The sequence below is a fragment of the Apis cerana genome, linkage group LG5 (genome assembly GCF_029169275.1).
Source record: "Apis cerana isolate GH-2021 linkage group LG5, AcerK_1.0, whole genome shotgun sequence".
Classification (NCBI taxonomy): Eukaryota; Metazoa; Arthropoda; class Insecta; order Hymenoptera; family Apidae; genus Apis; species Apis cerana.
Genome location: NC_083856.1, coordinates 11713156 through 11736449, shown reverse-complemented (window position 1 = coordinate 11736449; position 23294 = coordinate 11713156). Strand labels below are relative to the sequence as shown.

The window sequence follows — 23294 nt, the reverse complement described above, 5'->3', positions numbered from 1 at the left end:
AGAATTCGGAATGAAACTGAAGAAAATTCCCGAGTCTTGGGGCGCGAGACCGCCCAGGCCCTCGCAATTATTCTTGTCGGCTCGTTTCACCGAAACTTGCCACACTTCTTCTTCGAGCACGGGCACAAAAGCTGTGGACGAAGCACGCGAGACGAAGGCAAAACAAAGGAGACAGAAGGCAATAGAAGGCGAGAGAAGAGGAGGAAGAATGAAAAAAAAAGAGGAGGGGAAGGAGGAGTTAAGGAGGACGGAAGAGGGGGGAAAAAGTTGGGGAAAACGTTAAAAAAGTTAGCTTCAACTTCCCCAGAATCTAATTTCTCGCCATTAAACTTGTAAAATGTTGTTCGAATCCTCGAGTATCTCGATACCTCTCGAGTAGATCCTCTTTCCCCTCGAGTGAATATTGCAATTTATCCGCCCTGCGTATCCCACTCCCTTTCCTGTTCGACTTAAGCCTCGAAACTCTTGCCGCTCACGCTCCTTCTTGCGAACTGTCCCCAATCAGATTTATGCAGAATCGACTTGGACAGGACGTACAGAGAATATTATCTCAAACGGAATAACCGGATCCTGTATCGAGGATTTAGAAATACAGACCAGTGCAGTGCTACTTATCCTAAAAGGGTTAAAGTATTAGGTGTGCAAATAAATTCTTTCACCTTTTTCTCCAAATTCAAGATTTTATTACGTAATCAGGTACAAGATTACCCAATTGCTTGTCCAATTGTGACTCCCAATCTTTCTGTCAATTCTTTTCTGTCTGAGTCGGATTTTCGTCGAGCGATTCTTCCAAGCGATTCACCGTCGAACTTTCTCGATGTACCTGAATGCACGATCGTCGTCTTCCAAATTAAAATTTTCGTGCTTTAAATCTTTGATACTACTTTTCACGTGTTCTGTAAGATATTCTCCGAATGTCACAAACAAATCATTTAAGTAGTTTCGACAGCCGATCTCCTAAGCTGGATCGCAAAAAGTAAGCAATAACGAGACCTCTTCTCGCACGCCATATCACTCGAAATTGTTGCGTAGAACTGAAAACTCTTAGAGCGCTCGTTGCGACTCTTCTTGAAAACAAAAGAACGTTCTTTCAGATGGCGCCACCAATGTTAAAGTAATTCGAATTCGGTGAGAAGTTACGATCGTACAAACGAAGAGGAACTTATTTACACATCTAATATATATATAAGCGACATTGAAAATATCGTAAATTAAAGGATAAACGTGGAAGGAAAAATACGAGTAAGTACCTCTATTTTCCTTGCATTTAAACCATTTGCAAGCGTCATAACGCCAATCGAATTACCATTACAGGGGAATAGACGAAAATTCCAAGGTGGGGGAACGAGGAGAGAAATACCGTTTCAGCTGTTCACACTCGCGAGTTGCCTCGTCGTGCTTTTACGTCACTCCCTCTGTGTATTCGGAACACTTGTAGCAGATAAACGGCAGACAAGAGTTGACAAGAGAGACAAGAGGCTGCGCCAGACTTTCTCCCGAAAGCTTTGAGCTCGACTAATGCGGCTCCCTCTCTCTCTCTCTTTCTCTCTTATTCTCCCTCAAAGCCACGCTTTTGAGGTGTCCATTGTCACCGGTTGAATTTCTTCCTCGCCTCCAGTTTGCTCGGAACTAAATTATCCCGGCCAATGACGGGATTAACCCCTCCAAAATGTCCTCCAAATGTCTGAATTCTACGTATTCGACATAGCGCGGGAAAAGAGAAAAATTTTAAAAACACATTTTTCTTTTCAAATCTTGGCACAAAAAATTCTTCACTCGATCGATCGAGTAAAAAATTATTTATTTATCTAAAATCTTCGAAAAAAAATATTTCGTAATTGAGATCGGATCAAAAGATAATTTGAATAATTTCGTTCGAAAGATTAAAATTTGACGCGCAACAAAATTTAATTTTACAAAAATCCCAGCCAGCAGAAAATTATACATCGCAGCGGGTGTACACACGAAACGCGATTAAGATTGTTTAAAAAATGTGGAATAAATCGAGGGAAGGCGTTTGGAAACGAAAGAGCAATTTTATTGCGCCGTTGTGTGCGCCGCTTTATACAATTACGCGACTCGGGTCATCGTGAAAACACGCCGTTCGTTTTGTTCTTTCTCGCATACTTCCTTCCTCGATGCTTCTCCTCCTCGTGTAATCTCGAATTGCTTTTATATACACATTTCAGAAGGGAGGGGGAAACCGCCTTCAAGACAAAGAAAATCGAAACACTTCGGTTCGGCGATTTTAACTCCATATTCGCCTGTATCTTCATTACGAAGAAAAGAAATAAATAAAGGAGAACAAATTTTTATAACTCTATATTTCGTTCATAAAAGGAAGATCTTTGGATCGAATTTTATTTTCGAGATCGAAGATCTTTGGATCGATCGCTTTGGAGATCGGGAACAATTGGAATCAAATTTGTACGAATTTCGATTCTATCCGGTCGAGTTCGATTTGATTCGCGAAGAAAAAAAAAAAAGAAAACGTCGAGAAATGATTAACAGTAGTTAAGAACGCGGAATGGATTTACTCGTTCGATTCCACTCGGTGATCGTTTCTAGTTTCCTTTGATTCACAAAAGGATCGTCGATTTTCAGTTCGATGATATCCCGTTTCGTTACAGCGTCTTTCAACGTCCGGGTCCGGAATGACGGATGAGAAACAATAGGGAGCGGATGGTGAACAAAAGGAAGAGGAAACACAAAGAGAGAAAGAGAGAGGAACGAGCAGGAACGAGAGGAAGAAAAGGGTGGAATAAAAGGGGAAAACAAAAGCTAAAAGGTAAACGCGGATAAATACGAACGAAGAGAGAAAACGCGAGAAACGAGTGGGATCGATAGAAAGAAGCTGATCAGAAAATTGCATCGTATAATTTAACTCTTTCAGAAAGCTCGTTAACACTAGAGGTTTTCGTTTGTTCCTATTAGCCGCGTCTTTTTATATCTTGTAAATGAAAAGATAATATTCTAAGTAATTACTTTAAACTTTCGTAGAATTTTTCACGATCTGGTTTTTAACGAAAAAAAAAAATTATCAAACGAGAAAAATTGTAATTTGCTCTCGCTTAAGTTATCTCGCGTGTTGAACGCTTGTTTAGTCTAGACGAAGCCGCGAATGGGCTAGTTGATGGTCAGCAACACTATCTGTTTACGCTAGTAAATCCCCTTGTACACGGTACAATGTCGCATCTCCCTCGCGAAATGAGGAATTAAGCGTCAAGGAGGCTTCACGCTTGTCCATTATCCACGCGATTACTGTAGACTTAATTCCTCTCCTTGAAGTGGAGAACATCCATAAAGCGTCCACGGAAGACAATGTCCTTCTTATATTAGATTGCGAAACATTTTTATTCCTTCCTTTTGCTTCGTTTCGTTAGATATATCTATCATTGAATTAAAAAAGAAATTTTTTTTTAATCAATCCAATCTTATATTTTTTTTACAACATCCATCCGTCGAACAACGAAGGTTAATAAAGAAAGAAAAAAGTTTTTTTAAAAAAAACAACAACGCAATTCGCGATAAATAATATCCCCTCAGAGTCTAAGAAAGGAACTCCTTCGGTTGCCCAACGATTAAACGGTGTCGTATTCCACAAAAAAATTAATGGTTTTTCCGTGGCGAGGCACGCGCGTATCTTCGCCGAAGAAATCGAAGAGGGCGCTCTTCCAGCGAAGAGAGAAAGAGCGACGCTCCTTTATGCGTTGATCGAGTTTCTATGAAATCGGAAGAGGTTCAATGGGTATTATTACCGCATAAGAGGAACGTGGCCCGTAACGACGGTAATTCCACCGGTCGATAAGCGATTGTGCCGGCCTTAAAGGGAGAAAGATAAGCAACACGTGAAAAATCTTTTCGCGTTCACATGCCGCCGTCCACTCTTATCGCGAAACCTTCCAAGGAAGCCACGTCGAGGAGAATTCGTGCCTCTTATCGCCGGTTAGTCGCCAAGTGAAACGAAAATCGAAAATTCTCCGCCTTTCTCTTTTCGATTCCAAACTAGAAACTTGGCTCACTTCGCACAATTTTTGTAAACATCGTTAAACTTGATGTTGGAGTTTAAATCGTAACCGTATTCTCCAATCGAATCGGTCTCATCGCTCCATTCCTTGGCGACAGATGGCGCCAATAATACTCTAGTTTAATTAATGTTACTAAATAATATTACTAAATAGGCGGGAGATTTGAAACTGAAATACAAATTATAAATATTTATACGTGTAAATATATACAAAGAATATTCCAAAGTGTTTATGTAATAAAATTAACGTTTGAATTTCATTTTAATAAATATTCGGGATTTATACATATCGTTGTTAAGTAATAATTTTATATTTAATATAGTTTCAAAAATTTCAATTCAAATAAGTCGAAACGAGAAAGAATTCTTCGTTTAGATAAACCTGTATTTTATTCAAGATTCGAGAATCTGAATCTCCACGAGACAAAATAGACTTCAACCATATTTTTTCGGTCCCTTTGTGCTCCGAAATTGGTCGAAATTCTTTGCAAGTTTCTTATGTACACACATTTTGCCGAAACGTAATTTGAAATATCTTTCCTCTAAGTCTCTCAAGCTGTCTTTCTTTCAATAAAGAAGAAACACAAGGAAAAGAAATGATATTTTCCACGGAACTCTTTGACACCAGATATCCTCTTCTTTCTATTTTCTTTTTCTTTTTTTTTTTACATTTATTTTTTCAACTTTTCCTTTCTCTTTTATCTTTTAATAAAAAAAAAAAATTTAACGCGATGTTTTCTCTGTTCACCACGATTCTTTTTTAGTTAACTATCAACGAATCGAGCATACGGTAAAATTCGAAAAATATCGATAAAAGTTGTAATCATTTCTTTGCATGCGGGAACTATTGTTCAGTTATCCATTGAATCCCAATAGGATTCGAGATTTGTTTCGCGGTAACGATTTTACCGCCGCCAGACTTTTCACACACACAAAAAAAAAAATCTAAAAAACCTCGTGCAGCGTGTAGATTTTACGAAATCAAATTCGCTTAAAGTACAAGCAAACAAATTTCGTAACATTTTAAAAAATTTATCATAATATACTCCCTCCTCGAATCATCATTCATATTAAAAATTACTTAAAAATCACTCATTCCTCCAAATAAACCACTATAACGATCTCGACATTTCCCAACAAACATTTTTTCTTTAAAAACATTTCCCCTATTAACTACGAAAAATCGAAAATATCCCTATCGAATATCCCTATCAAATATCCCTATCGACAGTATGATAAATGTTAAATTAAATAAGCATTAAAAAAATCATCAATTATATAAAAATAACAACAAATATCGAAAAAATATATCGAGTAGGAGATCCCTTGATATATCCAGGAAATCAGTACGCAACTCCTCTTCCGGATCTCGCGGAGCTTCCGCCTCCCATCGGAAATCGCAACCACCACGCCGCTTCCGGCCTGTTCGTTAACATCTTCGGTGGTGCAGGCTCGCGTGAAACGATTCGTGCAGCCTTGCCGATACGCTGGCGGAATGGGTAAGTAGGCTGTTAGCGCAATACGAAAATGTATGCGACGGAGGTCTATTGCAGAGGCCGGGCAACAGTCCACTGCGACACCGGCCTCTGTCGGCGAAGAAAAATTATTTAATTATATCCACTTATCAAACTTTTGCCTCTTCTACTTCGATCCATTTCCATTTCGAAATATTATATATCGGGCTGTCAATAGGGGTTTGATCTTAGCCTCGAATCGGATTGCTTCGAAAAATAACCGCAAACACTTCGCGCGGTGAGGTGAAACGAAGGAGGGCTCAAGAACAATCGTGAGAAAAAATGGAGAAGTAAGAAATCAATATGATAGGGGCAATGATGATGTTTGATATTCGTCCCCTATCCGTGATTCATCTAAAAATTTATTCTTTGAAACATAATGCATAAAACATGCGTGAAAATTGTGAAAATATTTCAAAATTCTATCGCTGAGGAATACACGATATTCCGTACGGGCGATAATTTCTTGTTGAAACGAGCGGGCATTAGAAAAAGTTGATGGACTAAAAAAAGTTAATTGCTCGTGACGTAAATTGTGTCTAAGAGAGGGAAAAAGGTTTTCGCCTAAATAAGTTGTTGGGTGAAATGAAAAAGGAAGAAAAAAAAAAGAGGGCGCATCAAGAACGGATAAAAGGGAAATGGGTTAGATTAGGTCGTAACGAGCAATAAAACAATGCTATGAGAGCAGAGGTTGAACCCTTTGATTGTGCGTGGAAAATGTCGTCGATTTGGTTGCGCCTTTATCGATCAAATTTCTCTCGAGCGAACCCCCAAGCATGGGAGGCCAAACCGTTTCTACAACGTTCCTCCTCCACCTCCTCCACCTTCACGACTAGCCCCGCTTGTTTTCCTTTCACCAAGTATATTTCAAACAGTACATAAAACCGTTATCAGAAATGTTTCTACCTCCGTTTATGCGCCTCGCGTTTCTCTCGTGAAACTGATAAAGGACAGGTCTCGAAAACCGTGCTATGCCGTTGTAACGTATTGTTGTCGGGATTTACGGCTGCGTAATTGCACGACAATCTCCCGATTAATCCTCTACAATTCTCAGTTGAAATTGATTATAAATGTTGAATTAATCCTGATGCGGAAATATTTGAAAATTGATTTTAAAATAGAATATTAGCTAATGATCTTTTCTTATAATTTGGAAATTTTATAATATTGATATAATTATTGAAAATTATTTATTCTTTTTTTTCGAAAATCTAGAGGAAATTTTTTATAAAACTTTAATATGAAATTTGAATTAATAGTTATCTAATTTCAATTTCAATTTTTTGAACAATTATATTTTCAAATAAGAATATATATGAAAAAGATAGATCAAAACGTTGAGAAGCAACGAATTAAAGTTTCGAATTAAAAAACATGTAAAAAATTATTAATATTTAATTAACGAGCCTTCTTAAACAAACGACAACTGCATCGATAAACCATCGCAAGCGAATTCGATGCGTCATCCCGTTTCAATGGGACGACGATAAATAACCGAAAATGATATAACGCCATTCGAGTCAGTAGTAATTCTAGCAATAAATCCGACAGTGTCGTTTAACCAATAATCGCGAATGTCATCTAGGGAATCGAGGATTACGGTTAACGGCACATGAACAATCAACCAATCACATGTACCTAATATTTACCATATATACTATATTTACCATATATGCCGAGCAAAACGATTAAGAAATTTATCCACGTACGGGACCATTCAATCTTTCTTTATTATACGACGTAAAATTTAATCGTTTGAATAAAATTACATTCCTTCTTCTAGATAAGTCAAAATATCGACCGATTTTCATAAATTCGAAACCAAGTTTTGCTAAAATTCGAATAATTATGGACAAAACGAGAATTGTAAGCGTTATTAATACGATTTAATTTTTTCGCGCATCGAAAAATGTTGTCGTTTTCAATCGATTTTAATAAGTTATTTATCAATTATGTATCTCATGTTCGATTTTATAATCGGATATTTTAGATTTTATGACAAAAATTTTGAAAAAAATGTTTATAATGTTTCCATAATACATAAAAAATATAAGAATACGCTGAAAAGTGAAAAATAAAAAATCATGTTTATCATTTAATCTTATAACGATTATTTATATTAATGATTTAGTTTCTAACTATATAAAGATATAAATTCATATTTTTATTGTTAGAATTTGTTTTTATAAAGTTCTTTCTGATATTTAGATAAACGAGAAATTGATATAGAGAAAAAAAGTAATTATAACCATAAAATAATCCTTTTAAGTTAGCCGCACTACACATTTAATAATGGCGTACTTAATACGTGGCAATGGCCGTTCTTGACGCGTGTGTAAACTAACTACTCGGCCACGAACCCATTAATTAAAAAGACGGTGAAAAAAAAAATTCTTTTCAAACTCGTATGTTCTCAAATGGAACAACAGAAAAATAATCATTTAATGATAATAATGATAATAATTTTTGGGATGAATTATACGTTCGACTAATTGTTTATATTTGTATACTCTTAGAGAATTTTTATCGAAATTTATTATTAATAAAAATTTTAGAATATTTCTTGTATTAAAACTTGATCTTATTTAATGTTCAAATTATTTCATATGCGATAAAAAATTACAAAAATAGAATGACGATTTCCGTCAATAAAAAATATCGATTTCCACATTTTTTTATTCTGAAGTATACTCAAAGATTAACAACTTAATTAATTTCATTAATTAAGTTCAAGTATTGATATGCATTGAAAAACATTACAGAAAAAGAAATTCTGCAAAATGAGGCTACTTTGTATAATATAAATAAAACTATATTTCTTAGAAAGTTTCGAATGTTCTTTCTTTTCGCGGTATAAACACGAGGGCGTACCGAAGATTCTGTAACTAGGTTAACCCTGATAGAATTAAAGACGCTGCATATCTACCGCCAGAGATTCGTAAAACCGTGCAAGAAGCGATTTAAATTCTGTATTTACCTACAAAACTGCCAGCGGGAAAGTGCAATACGAATATTTACGTAATTTGCCTTTTATGCCTGTCAACGCTGAGAGAACTCAGCGAGGACTGTTATCCTCGGTTGCTAAATTAGGTAGATTTAAGCGCCACACAAGTGACTGTAAACTACGAGACTACTTAACGCGAAACGAAAAGTCTATCTTGAAACTGTTTCTTTTTTTTTTTCTTTCACGTTGTACGGAAATCAAAACTATATTATATGCAACGCGTTTCTCACACAAGGAAGTTCGAAGATTCGTAACTAGGTTAATCTTGATAGGTATGGAATTTCCCTTGGGATTCCTAAATCGGTAAAGGCATCGAGAACATCAATAAATCGATAATTTCACTTATCTACATCGACGAATTATATTCATAAAAATTATATATACAAATAAAGTGAAAAAAAAATCTTACAATAATTAAAAATATAAATGAATTGTTTCAATCGACTTTTCTTTCTCCCGGCATTTCAAACATATCACATTTTCGCGGCATAAACACGAGGGCGTTCCAAAAGCAACGCAACTAGGTTAACTCTAATATCCACAGTGATACAAATGGTCTCTGATGAACACGAGCAAAAGTTACGTAGAAGAAAAACATAAATATTCTTTACTCACCCGCGGAGCAGCTGATCGAGACTGACGACGACGACGTCGGCGGCGCCGATGACGATGACGACGATGACAGGTTATAACCTTTGATTCCACCGTGACCGAGGATCCCTCGCGACAGGTCGACAGCTCGAAATATCATACGCGATTGTGAAGAATGATATTACTGAAGGAAAGAATACAATCCGAACCGCGTATCGACTCGTCGACTGCGGCAATACCACTCACTGCACCGTTCGCCACGAGTGTGCACAACGAAACGATAGATGAACATACGATGACAACGACGACGACGACGACGACGACGAGCAAAGGGTAGAAAACGTTTCTCTGCTTCCACCACCGACACCGCCCTCGCGCCTCGCCACACTCGCCGCAGTATTACGCATGCGTGACGCCGCCTCGATTGTGCGCATGTGTACACATTTTATTCCTGTTTCCAAGCTTTCGTAGCAAAACGGAATTCTCGTGCACGGCGAAACTTTCGGAAGCACATTACATTCCCGTTACAATGTTTCCGACGTGTTTCTGTCACCTTTATCAAACTCTATCCTCCACATTTGTCAGTTTTCAAGCTTAAAATACCATCATTCTCAATGGCTTTACTATTTCAACAGACAATTAATGAAACTTGAATCATATAATTTTGAAAGCATTCTTCGTAATTATTCGATTTTATTTCATAAAATTCTTTTGTTTTTCGATTTCTATTTGTTTCATTTGCTGCTCTTTTGTTTTTTAATTAAAAAAACGAGTATGATTCGTGCTAAAAGATTAATAAGTTATGTTAAATTAAATCAAATGAGAATTTAAAAAAAATTTGTTAGCTTTACTACCCACTAGAATGCAAATTAGATGTAATTTGAAGTTAGCGCGCATAATAGTGGAGCGCGTCGATTGTATATATGTATATGCATTATCCGATACAAAATACATTTAAACCATTTTGCTAAAATAATTTATTTTTATTTCATAATAATTGTCTACAAACAAATATCAAAAGATTCTTTACGTTCCTTTTATAATTTCTTATAATCTTTGAATAAAAATATGAATCATAAAAATTAAAAAAAGAAATTTAAAAATATCGTATTCATTTTATATTGCTTATATTGTTTTTATAAAACGATTGTAACAAAATCATTCATTGCCATTATGTGAGATTAAAATAATCTTCCAAAAAAAACTATAATAAAATATGCATAATTTAAAATAAAAGTTGAAAAAAGAGGTAATTATTTTTTTTTTTAAATGATTTTGCAATCCTTTTGCAATGATTTTAATGAATTACAGATTACATAAATATCTCAAGCCACGAGTTGGTATAATATATGTATAACTTTTAGACAATGCAGATTCGATTAAAGTTCAAGGTACAAAAAAGTTTTCCAATTAGAATGGAATGTATTCGAATGAACCTTTCTTTTCTCGAGCCAACTACCCGGCTGAGACAATCGACGAATAGCAGCAAGGAAGAAAGTTGTCGAGTGTCCACAAGATATCTTTCCCAATGAATTCTTCAATCGAGCTTTAACACGGAAGACTATCTATAACGTTTCTCAGCTGCTTAACTGTTTTTGACTCGACCTTCTGCCGCAGTCTCTTTCCTTCGAAAGTGCTTGAAACTTTTAACGAAGGAAATAATGCAATTAATAGTTATATCTCAAATACGAAAAGTAATTTTAAATTATTCCTACGAAATATTAAAAAAATCGTATTTCCTTATATCCTTGTATTAATAAAATGTCGACTGACGATACGATAAAAATATATAACAATTCAGGCGGTTCGATCAATAGTAAAAAATATAGTTGAACCGAAAGACGCTCGAATGGAACGCTGTTTCCAAGGGCGACGTGCCGGTAATGGATCAAACCGTATCACGTGTTTTTGAAACTCGGCTTACCACCTCTCTTTTTCTCTCGAATATTTAGTTTCATCAAATGTATGGCGTGTCATGATTAATCTTACGATATTCCTTTTGCGCGCGTATTTTAATTAACACCAGACCCATAGTTTTTCCACTAGATGACGACATCCATAACTTTAATTTGAGAGTTGAAAAGTGAGCAAGTGAGTGAGCGAGTGAGTGAGCGACCTGTTCAATGTGTTCTGTTAAAAAGAGAGAAAATAATACAATGAAAGAAGTTCAAAGAAAAAGATAATTGCGATTTTTATCTTACGTTTGAAACACTGTTTTAAAACAAGCAAGATTGATTTGCATTTAAATGAAATGTAAGTTGTTTCAAAATTAATTATATTAAAGAAAATAATATATAAAATACATATTAATCTGTTTGAATGAATAGAATAGAAAATTAAATGCGGACAATGTAACGATATAAGAATTATCACAGTATATCAATATTCTATATTGTATAATTGTAACATGCTCGAGGTAATGTTTAACTCTAATTCTTTTTCCTTGAAAAAGAATTGAAAATTATCAAAGATACATGATTCCATTTAAAGAAAAATATTTGCGAAAAAAAAGAAACGAGATAATACAAGATAAAATTCAATGTGCAAAGGTGAAAAGGAGGTGCAAAAAAACTAGGGAAAAAATAAAAAAGACACAGATATATGGCCACAAATGATTCTTCACGATTCTCCCCGGCGGAACGGCCCGTAATTTTAGCAGCGCTCGAGGAGTTCACAAATGCGTTGGCCATTCACCGCAGCACGCTGAGAAAGCCGACAAGAGAGAACGATATTCTTACCGACTGTCTGTCCCTTGAGAACGAGTATGATAGATCGAACGAAATTTTAATGATCACGATCGATACACTTTTCTTAATCTTATTTTTCACATTTTTCCTTTGTGCATTCGTTTTGCAGTGACTTGAAAGCGATAAATCCGAAAATTATAGAAATCGATGATGTCAGAGAGCGAGCCGCCTCGAAAAAAATTTACGAAGATAGGTTAGGAAAATTTGTAATAATACGTTCGATTACGCGTAAAAATAATTTTTATTTATTCGTTTCTTATTCGAAGCGCACTTTAATAAGAGGATGGTAAATAATAACGTTCAAATTTTTCACAGTTTACGGATGGAAAGAATTATGGAGGAATTGAAGATAGAGATACGAGAACGGGGAACGTTCGAATTATTAACCGAAGAGATCGAGAAGATCGTGGCGCGCGAAAAGGAGGAAGAGCATCTTTTCAAAGAGCGGGAAAAATTGAAAAGGATTACGGAAAAATTGCAAAGAATAATCGATGGGAGGAAGATCGTTAATGAGCAGGAAAAAATACGAATATTGAATGAGCTCTCGAAGGAACAAGTATCCTTGTTTTTTCCTAAAAAAGAAACGTTGAAATCTTTTAATTTTATAATTTACAATTTATAATATATGTGATAAATTTATAATTATAATATATATAGTACATATAATTTAATATCTAATAATTTTATATTTTATAAACAATAGGATAACGTGGAAAAATTAAAATTAATCTCGAACGTGAAGTTGGATTATGTCACGGAATGGGAGAAAGCAAGATACGAGCAGAATTTATTGCGTTGCGACATGGAAATAGAGAAATTGGAGAAGATGTTAAAAGATCGGCGCGTACGTGAAAAAAATGAACGGCGAGTACACGCCGAGTTGACGAAATTTCTGACCCAGGAAACAGCAGTGAGCATCGAGCTTATTGTTGTATTTCTGTTCAATTGTCATAAACAAATATTGCGAACTTTTATACAAACCTGTTTTTCACATTACACATGCGTATTTCATATAAAATATAAAAATAAACATCTATATTGCATCTTCTTTTTTTTTTAATTTTATTTACAATAATGTATGAATCACGAATAAATGTAAATATAAATTTCAATATTAAAGCACTTATGATATTCATGTAAAAAAAAGAAAAGAAATTAGATAAGATAAAAAAGAAAATTTCTTTTTAAATCCATAGTTGCTAGAGAAAAAAGGCAAGGAATGGAAAGAGCGATATATTCAAGAAAAAAAGATGTACGAAAGGGAAATCCAACAGCTACGTATCGAAATAAAAATAATTCAAAAAGAGATGGATAAACTTAAAGAAGAGGTAGTTCGATTTCTATCTCAAACAATAGAGTTCCATGTTTGTTCTTCTTCAAACGAATAATCAAATTGATCGGAATTTTTCTTTTTCAACTTTCAAGCATACAATCATGTATTAAAATTTTATATTATTTTTCCATTCAAAATTTCGTTAGAAACCAAGATGCATAAAAAAAAAAAATAAATGTACGAGAAAGAAGAATAATATAAATGTATAATATCACAGCTAATTAATTATTCTATATTCTGATTTATTGATTTATTACATCGTTGTCATATTAATTGTATTGCAAATCAAAATTTAACTTACTTTTGTAAGTATAAGAATCAACGTGTAATGCGGAAATTCTTTTAGAAACTCGATAACTCGTGTCAACAGTCTATTTATGATTATTTTAAATCGTGTTAAGTTAATTTGATTAATTTGCTTCCATTATAGTCGATATATATTAGGATTAAAAAGAATTAAAAAATCTATTAAAATATAGATTCGTAAATAATTACACAATACTTATAAATTTTTTTTTTTTTTGTTTCTTTTTATATTTGTTCTTCCTTGCAATCTCCAAGTATTAAATCGATTTTTAAAACCGTATTTCTTTACAGTATCAATGTAATCAAAAGTTCATAAACACGTATCTGGCGGAAAAGGAAGCATTGAAAAAGGAGAAAGAGCGATGGAAGCACATGCAAAAAAGTGCAATCAAGATTCAAGCTTGGTGGCGAGGCGTTATGGTGCGCCGGAAGTTGGGACCATATCGACTTACGGAAAAAAAGAAAAAACGACCAGCTAAAACAAAGAAGTAACCCTCTTTCCGTTTCACTTATCCCTTAATGCCTGTACAGATATGATCTTCATCCTTCTTAGAACAATTGTGCGGAAAATAATATTTTTTTTATCTAATAAAGTCTAATTTTGTTTTGTATATGTTTTATCTTTTGTCGTATTCATTTTAAGTGGATACATTTAAAAAAAAAATGTCTAAAAAATGAATTCTTATTAGATAAAAATTTAAAAAAATATAAATTTATACAAATAATTATAATTTAATTGATTATAAAAATAAAAGATAGAGAAACATGTATTCATTTATGTAGTCATTTATTAGAGATAAATCTTTATTTAAAAAAATAAAAATCATCAAAATTAACTAAAAGAAGCTAATTTAAAAAAAAAATTAATAAGTTATTCGAATTCAATCACTGATAAAGAAAAAAAAATATAATTTATAAATATCTTTGACAAACTTTGATTTAAATGATTATGATTCTGCTTTAATTATTTCACTTTTTTTTTTATTCTACTAAAAATTTTTATTTTTTTATATTAAATAAACAAATGAAACAATTAAATAAAATAAAATTTTGAAAATACGAATATTGATACTTGAGTAATTTTTTTTAGATTTTATCTAGATCTTATAAGCATCTCGATATTTGATTCCATAATAGCTTTAATTAAAATTTTTTACAGTTCTTCTATTATCTTCTATTATATAAATTTCCAATAGATTTTTTTAAATTTAAATGTTTGTTCATTTCAGGCGGGAAATAGTCATAGATTATTATTCGATATTTCATTCGATTTTTCGATATGAAATAATAAATTATTTCAAGTTATTCAAGAATATAACTACGTAAGTCAAATCAAATTCAATCCAAAATCAGAAATTCCTCGGTCTATTCTCAGGTCAATAATCAATTTGAAATTCTTTTAATTAAAATATGCGTAAAATAAAATTGAAAAATAAAATTCAAAGAAACAATTCAAAGAAATATATTTAATACAGTCTATATTCGAATTATTATTTTATTTTTTTATACTCAATCTCTAACCAATCAATTATTAGTGATACCGATTGCCATTGACTACATATAGCCACGTAATTATAAAGTCAATTAGTAATAGCTGTTAATTGAACACTTTCGCTAATCAACAAGTTAATGTATTAAACACGATAAAAGAATGATATATTAAAAAAGAATTAATTTTTATTTATAAATTTAGATTAATAAATAAATTTCAATTTTAAACATATTCAAATATTTAAAAAAAAAAATTTATAAAATCAAAATTAAAAATAGTTTACATGAGATTTTTTCTTTTTATAAGAAAAAATTGTTTACATAAAATATATTTTCAAAGATAAAATCTATTTTTCTTTATATATCAAGTACAAAGAGTAAGACAATTTTTATGAATAAGTTTAACAGATTATTATTCGTAAAAACGAATATTATAAACATCAGTATACATAAACTATAATTAATGTAAAACATGATATCAATAATTTTTTCAAATCAATATGTTATATATTTAATATTATTTATATATAAATGCAAAAAGGAAACAAAAAATTATTTGGCTTAAATATATCTTTATATTGTTATGTTTCAAGGACGAAGTTGTTACTGATTAATCATTTTTTGGCACAGTAAATGTCATTAATAACAAAATTTATGTTCCATGAAAGTTTATGATTTTATATGTTATAATAAAAAGTAATTTAAAAATTTAATTTAAAAAAAGTAATTTAAAAATTTACATAAGAAAGAATATTTAAAGCAACAAGTTTAGAAGTAAAATTTTAATATTTATATTATTGATACGTAATAATTCTATTTCTCATTGTTTACATTGAGTCTAAATGCTGAAGGATTAATTTCAATTTTTATAAATCATTTACTGGCATTTAACGTTAATGTTTTCAATGATTCATTAGTATTTATTTATTCTTTATGATTTTAAATGATAAATAAATCATTGAATGTTAATGACGAGCAATGCAATTAAATTATTTTTTTATAGAACATTTTTTCATATAAATGAAATTGATTTTTGGAAGATATTTAAAATAAAGATATTGTTTATCAGCATACAAGTATCAGCTATTTACATTTGGTGTTCCACGTGTTACTGTATTTATATGCTTATCATAAATTCTTATATGTATTAAATTATTGATATTACAAAGTCATTACATGCAGAAAGTATATATTCCGCTGAGAAACATCGATGTACATTCACACGAGTCGCGAGTATCCATGATGTATTTTACAGTTCAATCAGAAGTTCAACAATGTAATGATATTAATTTTTAATAACATAAAATTGAAGATATCAGCGTATAAGTAGTTAATTTTTAAAAATATGTATAATTTTCATAATTCATTACAATATTTTACAAATGAATATTCTTATAAATAATATTTCACATAATAACTTTATCATGCTTTACTTTGGCAAGATAATATAATATTTCAATACTATGAATTATATAAACATGTTTTATTCATACTTATATAAAACAAGATCAATTTTTTTTAAAAAATTGTTAAATAACAATATTTACATATAGTAAATTATACAAAGAACTTTTTATTACTTAAGAAATGATGAAATTAATTAAAATAAATATTTAATTTTATCACTACTATCTTATTATTGCACTTTAATTTATAAATTGAAATTACACATAAATAAAATAAACTACTTTCATTCTGATGTCTTCAATTCCCAATAATAAATCTCTTTCCCTCTCTTGAAACGTTATTTTTCACACATATTATGTGTGATATTTATACATATACATGTATTTTGTTTACATGCATATACTTAAAATTTGTTTACCTAAATTAAATTTAAAAAGTTAGATAAGATTTTTTTCTGAAAATATTCGATAAGTTTGCAAAGATGATTTCCATAGCCATTATTTTATATATAATGAATACTATTAAAATTTCATTTTACTATTGAGTTATGCAATGAGCATGACTGTAATGAATAAAGATAGGACTCGTAAAATTCGGAAAAATTTCAATTTAAATTTATATTATGTCAGGATCCTTAAAATTTCGTCTCCAATTCCTGACAATAACGTGTTATTGTCACCTTTACCTTCAATTATCAAATTTCTTGATGATTTCTGTAAAAAAATTTTATTATATCTTTATTAAAATCTTTAATAATATTAAATTTTAAAAGATAAAATATGTTTTACTTACATTACATTTTAATAAAAGGCACACATGATGTCCCTTCAAAGAATGTCCATATAAAGATGCAGTATCATTGATTTGTTCCACAAGTGTAAGATTACACTTATTACATATTAAATTTAAAATAACATCAAAATCTTGAGAAAGAATAATTTCTTTTTTAACTTTATATATAAGTTGACCACTTTTAAGTAATTCTGTTAATATATCCTTATGTGAAAGGTGGCCGACCATGAATTTACCGCACGTTAAATGTATAGTAAAATCAAGTTTTTCTTGCAACGTACTTTCTTTACTTTCTAACATATACGTAAGTGTACCTCTCAACCTCTGAGCAAATGTTACATCTGAGATTAAAATAGTAAATTGTGTTTCTTTAGTGATTTGTGGAGGCAATTGGAATGGCAGTTTTATACCAAATTCATCTCCAGTCTGAAAGAATTATATATATTTATTAAAACAGATTTTTTATTTTACTATTATAGCAAAAAATATCATGCATAATAAGAAATAATAGTTATAAAAAGTAAAAAGAAAATAATAAATTCTGAAAATATATAATTTTTTTTGTTTAAAATTTGTTATATTTACAACTTACATTTCTCATTAATCTCAAAGATGATGTATCTGGAATATCAAAAACTAATTCCTTTACAGGCTTTTGACAATTATTCGTAATGAGTATTGATGCAATTAATTTATTTGATTCATGAGGAATTTGTTTTAATTTGTACATTATAGATAGTATTTTATTATTAGCTAATTCTTCATATGAAGTAAGTGGTTCTAAAATTGTATTATCCTCAGAATTTGTAAAATTATATCTTAAATCTGGTAATATTTCTTTAGATGGTGTTGAGATTCCAGCTGTTTCTTCATAATCTGAAGATTTTTTTGAAGATTCTTTTTTAATTTTAGATTTCTTTGATTTTCGATGTTTTGAATTCTCATCTGTCTTTTTATACTTTTCTTGACTTTTTGATTTTTTACGTTTAATATCTTTCCATTCCGATTCTTTTTCACTGAAAACTTCAGAATACTCATTAGTAACAGGTGGTTGAATATTTTCCGAAGAAGTATTATTTTCCAACCACATATCAGTAAATTCTAATTGATTGTCATAGCATTTATCTTTAACTTCTTTAATCTTTTTTTTAGATTTTTTATGTCCCTATAAAATACAATTTAAAATAAATAAATTTAAAATAATATTTAATTATGATAAAAATTTTTTTGTTAGAAAAAAGTTAATATTATAACAAAAAGAAACAAAATATTACTTTTTCTTTTTTCTTTCCTTTAGATTCAGTAATTTCTTGATTCAAATTATTTTCAATAACTCTATGTTCTAAGACAGGTAATCTTTCATCATCTCTCAAAGGTAAATCTAGATTAATATTTAAAGCTCTATGTGGATCATTTATATCCACTTGATCATAATCATCGCTGTCACTTAATTCTGCACCTGGTGGTAATTCACCTATTCCAGTATTCACTACTTGAATAGGATAAATATCATCATGCTCTTCTTCCGAAGCAGGTTTCTTATCTGAAAATTTCATTTTTACAATTTAATATTTTATAATGATTATGAATTATATATACATAGAAAATTTCAACATACTTTTCTTAGATTTTTTCTTTTTTTTGTCATGTATTTTATATCTTTTATGATTATTTGTAATTTTTAAAGAAATTGGAATATCTAACTCTGCTACGGGAATGTTTTCAAATTCCTCATAAATATTTGATGAATTGTGATATGATGTGGAATTTTTAAATGTGCCTTTCAAATAATGTGGATTGTTTTGTTGTTCCAATTTTCTAGCTTCACGGCGTTTTTCAAGTTCTTCGGCTGATGGTTCATTAAATTCACGTTTAGAATAGGAATCATTAATTTTCTCTGTCTTAATGAAAATATCATTCATATCTAAATCTTCTGAATCTGAACTTTCTGACGGTGGATCATTGATCCATGAATCTAAATCCAAATCTTCAGGAATTGGTACCTAAAAAATATAAGATTATACATATAAATAATTTTATTTTTTTTTTTTTGTTATTGCTAGAAATGAAAGAAACAAACATCTTCTTAATACGTATTTAAACGTTATATTTATAATGTATTTAATAAAGAAGACAAAAAAAACCAAAACTTAAAAAATTAATTACCAATTACAACAACTCAATTTTATTATAATATTATTTTTAAAAAGGAAATCTATGTAATAAATCTTTGTAATAAAATTATGTGAATATATAGATATATATCTACCTTTCTTTGTGCTTTTGGAGCAACAGGATTAAGTTCTCCTTCGAATGTTTCCATTAACTCTTGTGCTAAACCAGGATTTTCTTTTAAACACTCAAGTAAAACTAATGCAGAACTAGATCTTTCTTGTACTTCTAAATCCCCACTGCACACAAAAGCAGCTATTTTATCTTTTAATGCAAAAATCTATAAAATATAAAACAAATATGTTATATATTCTAGACAAAGTATTTCAATATTTAAAATTTTTCAATATTTAATATAATTAATATAATATACTAATATTTGTATAAAAAAATTAAATAAAATGAATTATTGATTAAAAATTAATAAATAATTGATTAAAAAATTATTTATTATAGATGTTAAAAAAACAATAATAAAATAATATAATGTATTATACCTGTTCCATAATCTCTATATCTTTATCTTTTTCAGCTTTACATAATGTTGCTGTTGCAAGTTTTAAAATATTATGAACATAAACAGCTTGAATATGCCCTGGTAAACTAGAAGCTTGTGATCGTAACATTGATTGTAATGTTGCTATAGGATCTTCTAGTTCACTATTAATGGAAAGTATTATCAATTATATTTTTAATAGAAAATTAATATCAATAAAAAACTTTTTTACAAAATACCTAGAAAACTCCCCACAAATCCATGCAGCAGCATATAAAACTTCAGACATTGTTGCTCTTGGTTGACCTGTTAGAAGATATGAATTTTCTAACAATAAGGCACATTGTTGAACTGCATATTTTCGTATAGCTTGTACACGAATTGCTACATCAAGTAATTGAGTTGCTACTAATGGTCCATGTTTGGTACCTTCCATTCTTGTAAGTTCAACCAATACAGATATGTACCTATAAATATAGATAAATATATTATGTAAATATAAATAAAATTTGTTAATAATTAGAAGATTTGATAATTATTTTACCATTCAAAGTAAGTAACAAACTGATAATTATTTTGTGAACAAATCTGAATAATTTTTGAAAGTAATTCATCTCTATAAGCAGTGCCTTCAGCTTTATCCATATGAACCATTAATTTTTTAACAATTTCCATTAAATTCTTCTTTGAAACCATTCCATATAATAGATCCAAGGCACGCAATCTTATACTTTCATCTTTATCATCCAAGCATTGCATTATAAGATCTTTATGAGCTTGTACACTTTTTGGATGAGTTTTTAAAATTTTTGACATTGCTAACAATCCCAAATATTTTAAATTTTGATCAGAATCTTCTATCAATATCCTCAATTTTTGAACACATAACTGTATTGAATCAGAATGATTTGGCATACCAGACGAAATTGAAATTAATACAGCAATTACAGTATTTATACATTCATATAGTAGAGACATTGCAGATGTACTAAAAATTAATAATACCATATGATTAGTCCCAAATTACAAAATTATAATAATTATATAATTAATAATTTTAAAAAAATAACAAAATACAATGAATTATATAATTTGTTCTTTAGCAATTTAAATTATTTTACAAAATATGACTATAAGAAAATATAAATAAAAAAAATATAAATATTAAAAAATTCTATCTAAATTTTCCACATTGAGAGCAATGAATATTAAACTAGCAATAAACAAACAAAATAATATATTTACTTATATATAGACAAAAATACATGAAATACCTGTGTATCAAATTTGTAAGGGGTTCTATTAATTTTTTGCCAAGCCTAGGTTCTAGTGGTGTCAATGCGCCAAACTGGAAATATAATTGCAATCTAAGAAATATAATAATATTTAACACATGAATATTTCTAAACATGTAATTGGTTTACAACATGTAAATACATATTAGAAACAAAAATAAGCTACTAAAAATGCAAATACAACTAATATCTATAATTTACTATATTTTATTAATAAAAAAATAATCAACTAATATGAAAACCTTGAAATCAGGTCAATTAGTGGTTGAGTGAGTCGCCGACCCATTTTTGGCTCAATCAGTGTTATAGTGGAGAACTGAGCATGTGAAACAAGACCAATATTATTTGGCTCATATATATGTATACATATATATACATGTATACAATGTATACAAATATTTATTAATTACAACAATGAGCCTATGTCATTAATCTGTTTCACTTTAATAATATAAAAATTTTTGAAATTAATATTTACTTACCAGTTTGATAATTTTTATTAGCATCCAATTGTTAGTAGATGTTGTCATGAGTTTGAAAAAAACAGGTGCTAAACTTAAATAGTTTTTTGGATTTTTTCTTGCTAATTCACAAACTACATTAACAGCAGCACTTTGTACACCACTATCTGGATCTTCTAATTTTTCTTTCAATCTAGGAAAAGCAGGCCTTAAAGCTTCTGGAAATCGTAAGAAAACTTTGTACATCATCAGCACTGCTTTTTTACGTAAATATGGTTTTGTAGATGTTAATAATGTCATTATATCATTAACTAAATCACGTGCAAGATCTGAACTTATAAAACAAGAGAGACCACTCAGAGCCAAACCAGCATCATACTGATTTTGACTATTTAAATCTTTACGAATCATATTTGTAGTTAACATCAAAAGCTGTAATAAATCAAAAATTTATATTTGTTAAAATCAATTTCATTATAAATTCATTTTTAGAAACCTGACAAATCTTTTTTGTCATAACAGAAATTATAAAATAATTGAACTATTTATTTGCATACAAAATATAACATTACTTTTACAAATATCTTGTATGTGTTAAATATAATATAAGAAATATCAATTTAATAAACATACATTATTAAAAAAAATCTTTCATATACATCTTTTATTATAATTTTTAATAAAAATTTCATTTTTTATAAAAAATGAAATATATATCTAATTTGAAATGAAATATGTAAAATACTTATCAGATTTCTTTGAAATTTAAATTTTATGTCAATTTCCAAATAATATCATACTTCTGTATCTGCATGAAAACTTTGACTTGCCGCTAAATATCCAATTCGTTTATATGTAAATTTTGCAGATGACATCACTTCAATTATATTGAAACCAGCCCAACTAATATCATAGCCTAACATTTGAAGCTAAATAAATTAAAATATAATATTAATGATAGAATTATTATATTATCTTACTCTGTATATATTGATAAACTATATAAATCTATAACTTACATATGTTAGCTTTGCTACAGCATTTGCTTTCACTGCAACATTATCTTGTCGTAATTCTTGTTTAATTTCTTCTATACACTGTGCAATATATTTTGCCTATAATAATATATCAATATATTATTTAGATAAAAATTTATATTAATGATTCGAATAAGGTTATGTCTTTATAATAAATCTTAAAATAATATACAAAGTATAATTATAAATTTACCTCATTTTCTTTATTGTTTCTAATTCCACGTACTAAATCGGTCAGATTTTTATCGAACATACGTTCAAAATTTCCTTTTACTTTGCGTAGAGCCATAATGGCATTTAAAAAATAAATATATTTCCAATAATGCTTAAAATCTTGTTTTCTACATCTGCCTAATATTCCGACTTAATCGGATAATTTGCACCGATTGCATTACCGTATGTTAGAAATCTCAAACTTCAATCACAGTCTTACATTTACATTTTTTGACAGATCGGCGGATAAGAAAGTTCCACGAGAAAGTCAAACCTAAGAATTATCACAAATAGACAAACCACTCAACAATTGATTTATCATACATAAAATTCCTAAATTTTGTAAAATTATAAATCTGCTAGTTACAAGCTTTTTCTTTTGATTGGCTATCTAATACAAAAATATAA

General features: G+C 29.9%; 3 protein-coding genes across 14 annotated transcripts in view; 1 reads left to right on the top strand and 2 right to left on the bottom strand.

Moving 5' to 3' along the window:
* Positions 1–9526, bottom strand: part of LOC107997818 (acetylcholine receptor subunit alpha-like) — a 75835-nt gene extending 66309 nt beyond the window's left edge. For 3 of the 9 annotated variants that reach the window (XR_009829795.1, XM_017056667.3, XM_017056678.3), the window contains exon 1: positions 9161–9524. The gene's annotated coding sequence lies outside the window, so the exon portion shown is untranslated. Of the gene's footprint in view, positions 1–368; positions 617–659; positions 1033–9160 lie in introns of those variants that run through there. The other 6 variants (XM_062075336.1, XM_017056668.3, XM_017056674.3 and 3 more) reach the window with 4 other exon arrangements.
* A 196-nt stretch (positions 9527–9722) lies between these two features.
* Positions 9723–14292, top strand: LOC107997805 (dynein regulatory complex protein 9). Of its 4 annotated transcripts, XM_017056652.3 has the most exons (7): positions 9723–11389; positions 11686–11898; positions 11993–12076; positions 12199–12439; positions 12587–12793; positions 13080–13211; positions 13814–14292. In XM_017056652.3, the coding sequence occupies exons 2-7, from the start codon at positions 11738–11740 to the stop codon at positions 14012–14014; spliced, it is 1026 nt and encodes a 341-aa protein (XP_016912141.2). In that variant the 5' UTR covers positions 9723–11389; positions 11686–11737; the 3' UTR covers positions 14015–14292. The 4 variants fall into 4 exon arrangements, with proteins under 4 accessions (XP_016912141.2, XP_016912142.2, XP_061931325.1 ...); XM_017056653.3 differs by having other exon boundaries at positions 9723–11898; XM_062075341.1 differs by lacking the exon at positions 13080–13211 and having other exon boundaries at positions 9723–11898.
* A 1107-nt stretch (positions 14293–15399) lies between these two features.
* Positions 15400–23197, bottom strand: LOC107997852 (AP-3 complex subunit delta-1). The gene is made up of 14 exons (XM_017056750.3): positions 22867–23197; positions 22656–22751; positions 22437–22565; positions 21658–22068; positions 21155–21228; positions 20425–20868; positions 20120–20347; positions 19882–20044; positions 19482–19664; positions 18831–19215; positions 18487–18755; positions 17805–18377; positions 17213–17638; positions 15400–17133 (listed from the first exon to the last, which is right to left on the bottom strand). The coding sequence occupies exons 1-14, from the start codon at positions 22960–22962 to the stop codon at positions 17041–17043; spliced, it is 3570 nt and encodes a 1189-aa protein (XP_016912239.1). The 5' UTR covers positions 22963–23197; the 3' UTR covers positions 15400–17040.
* Positions 23198–23294: the final 97 nt, after the last annotated feature.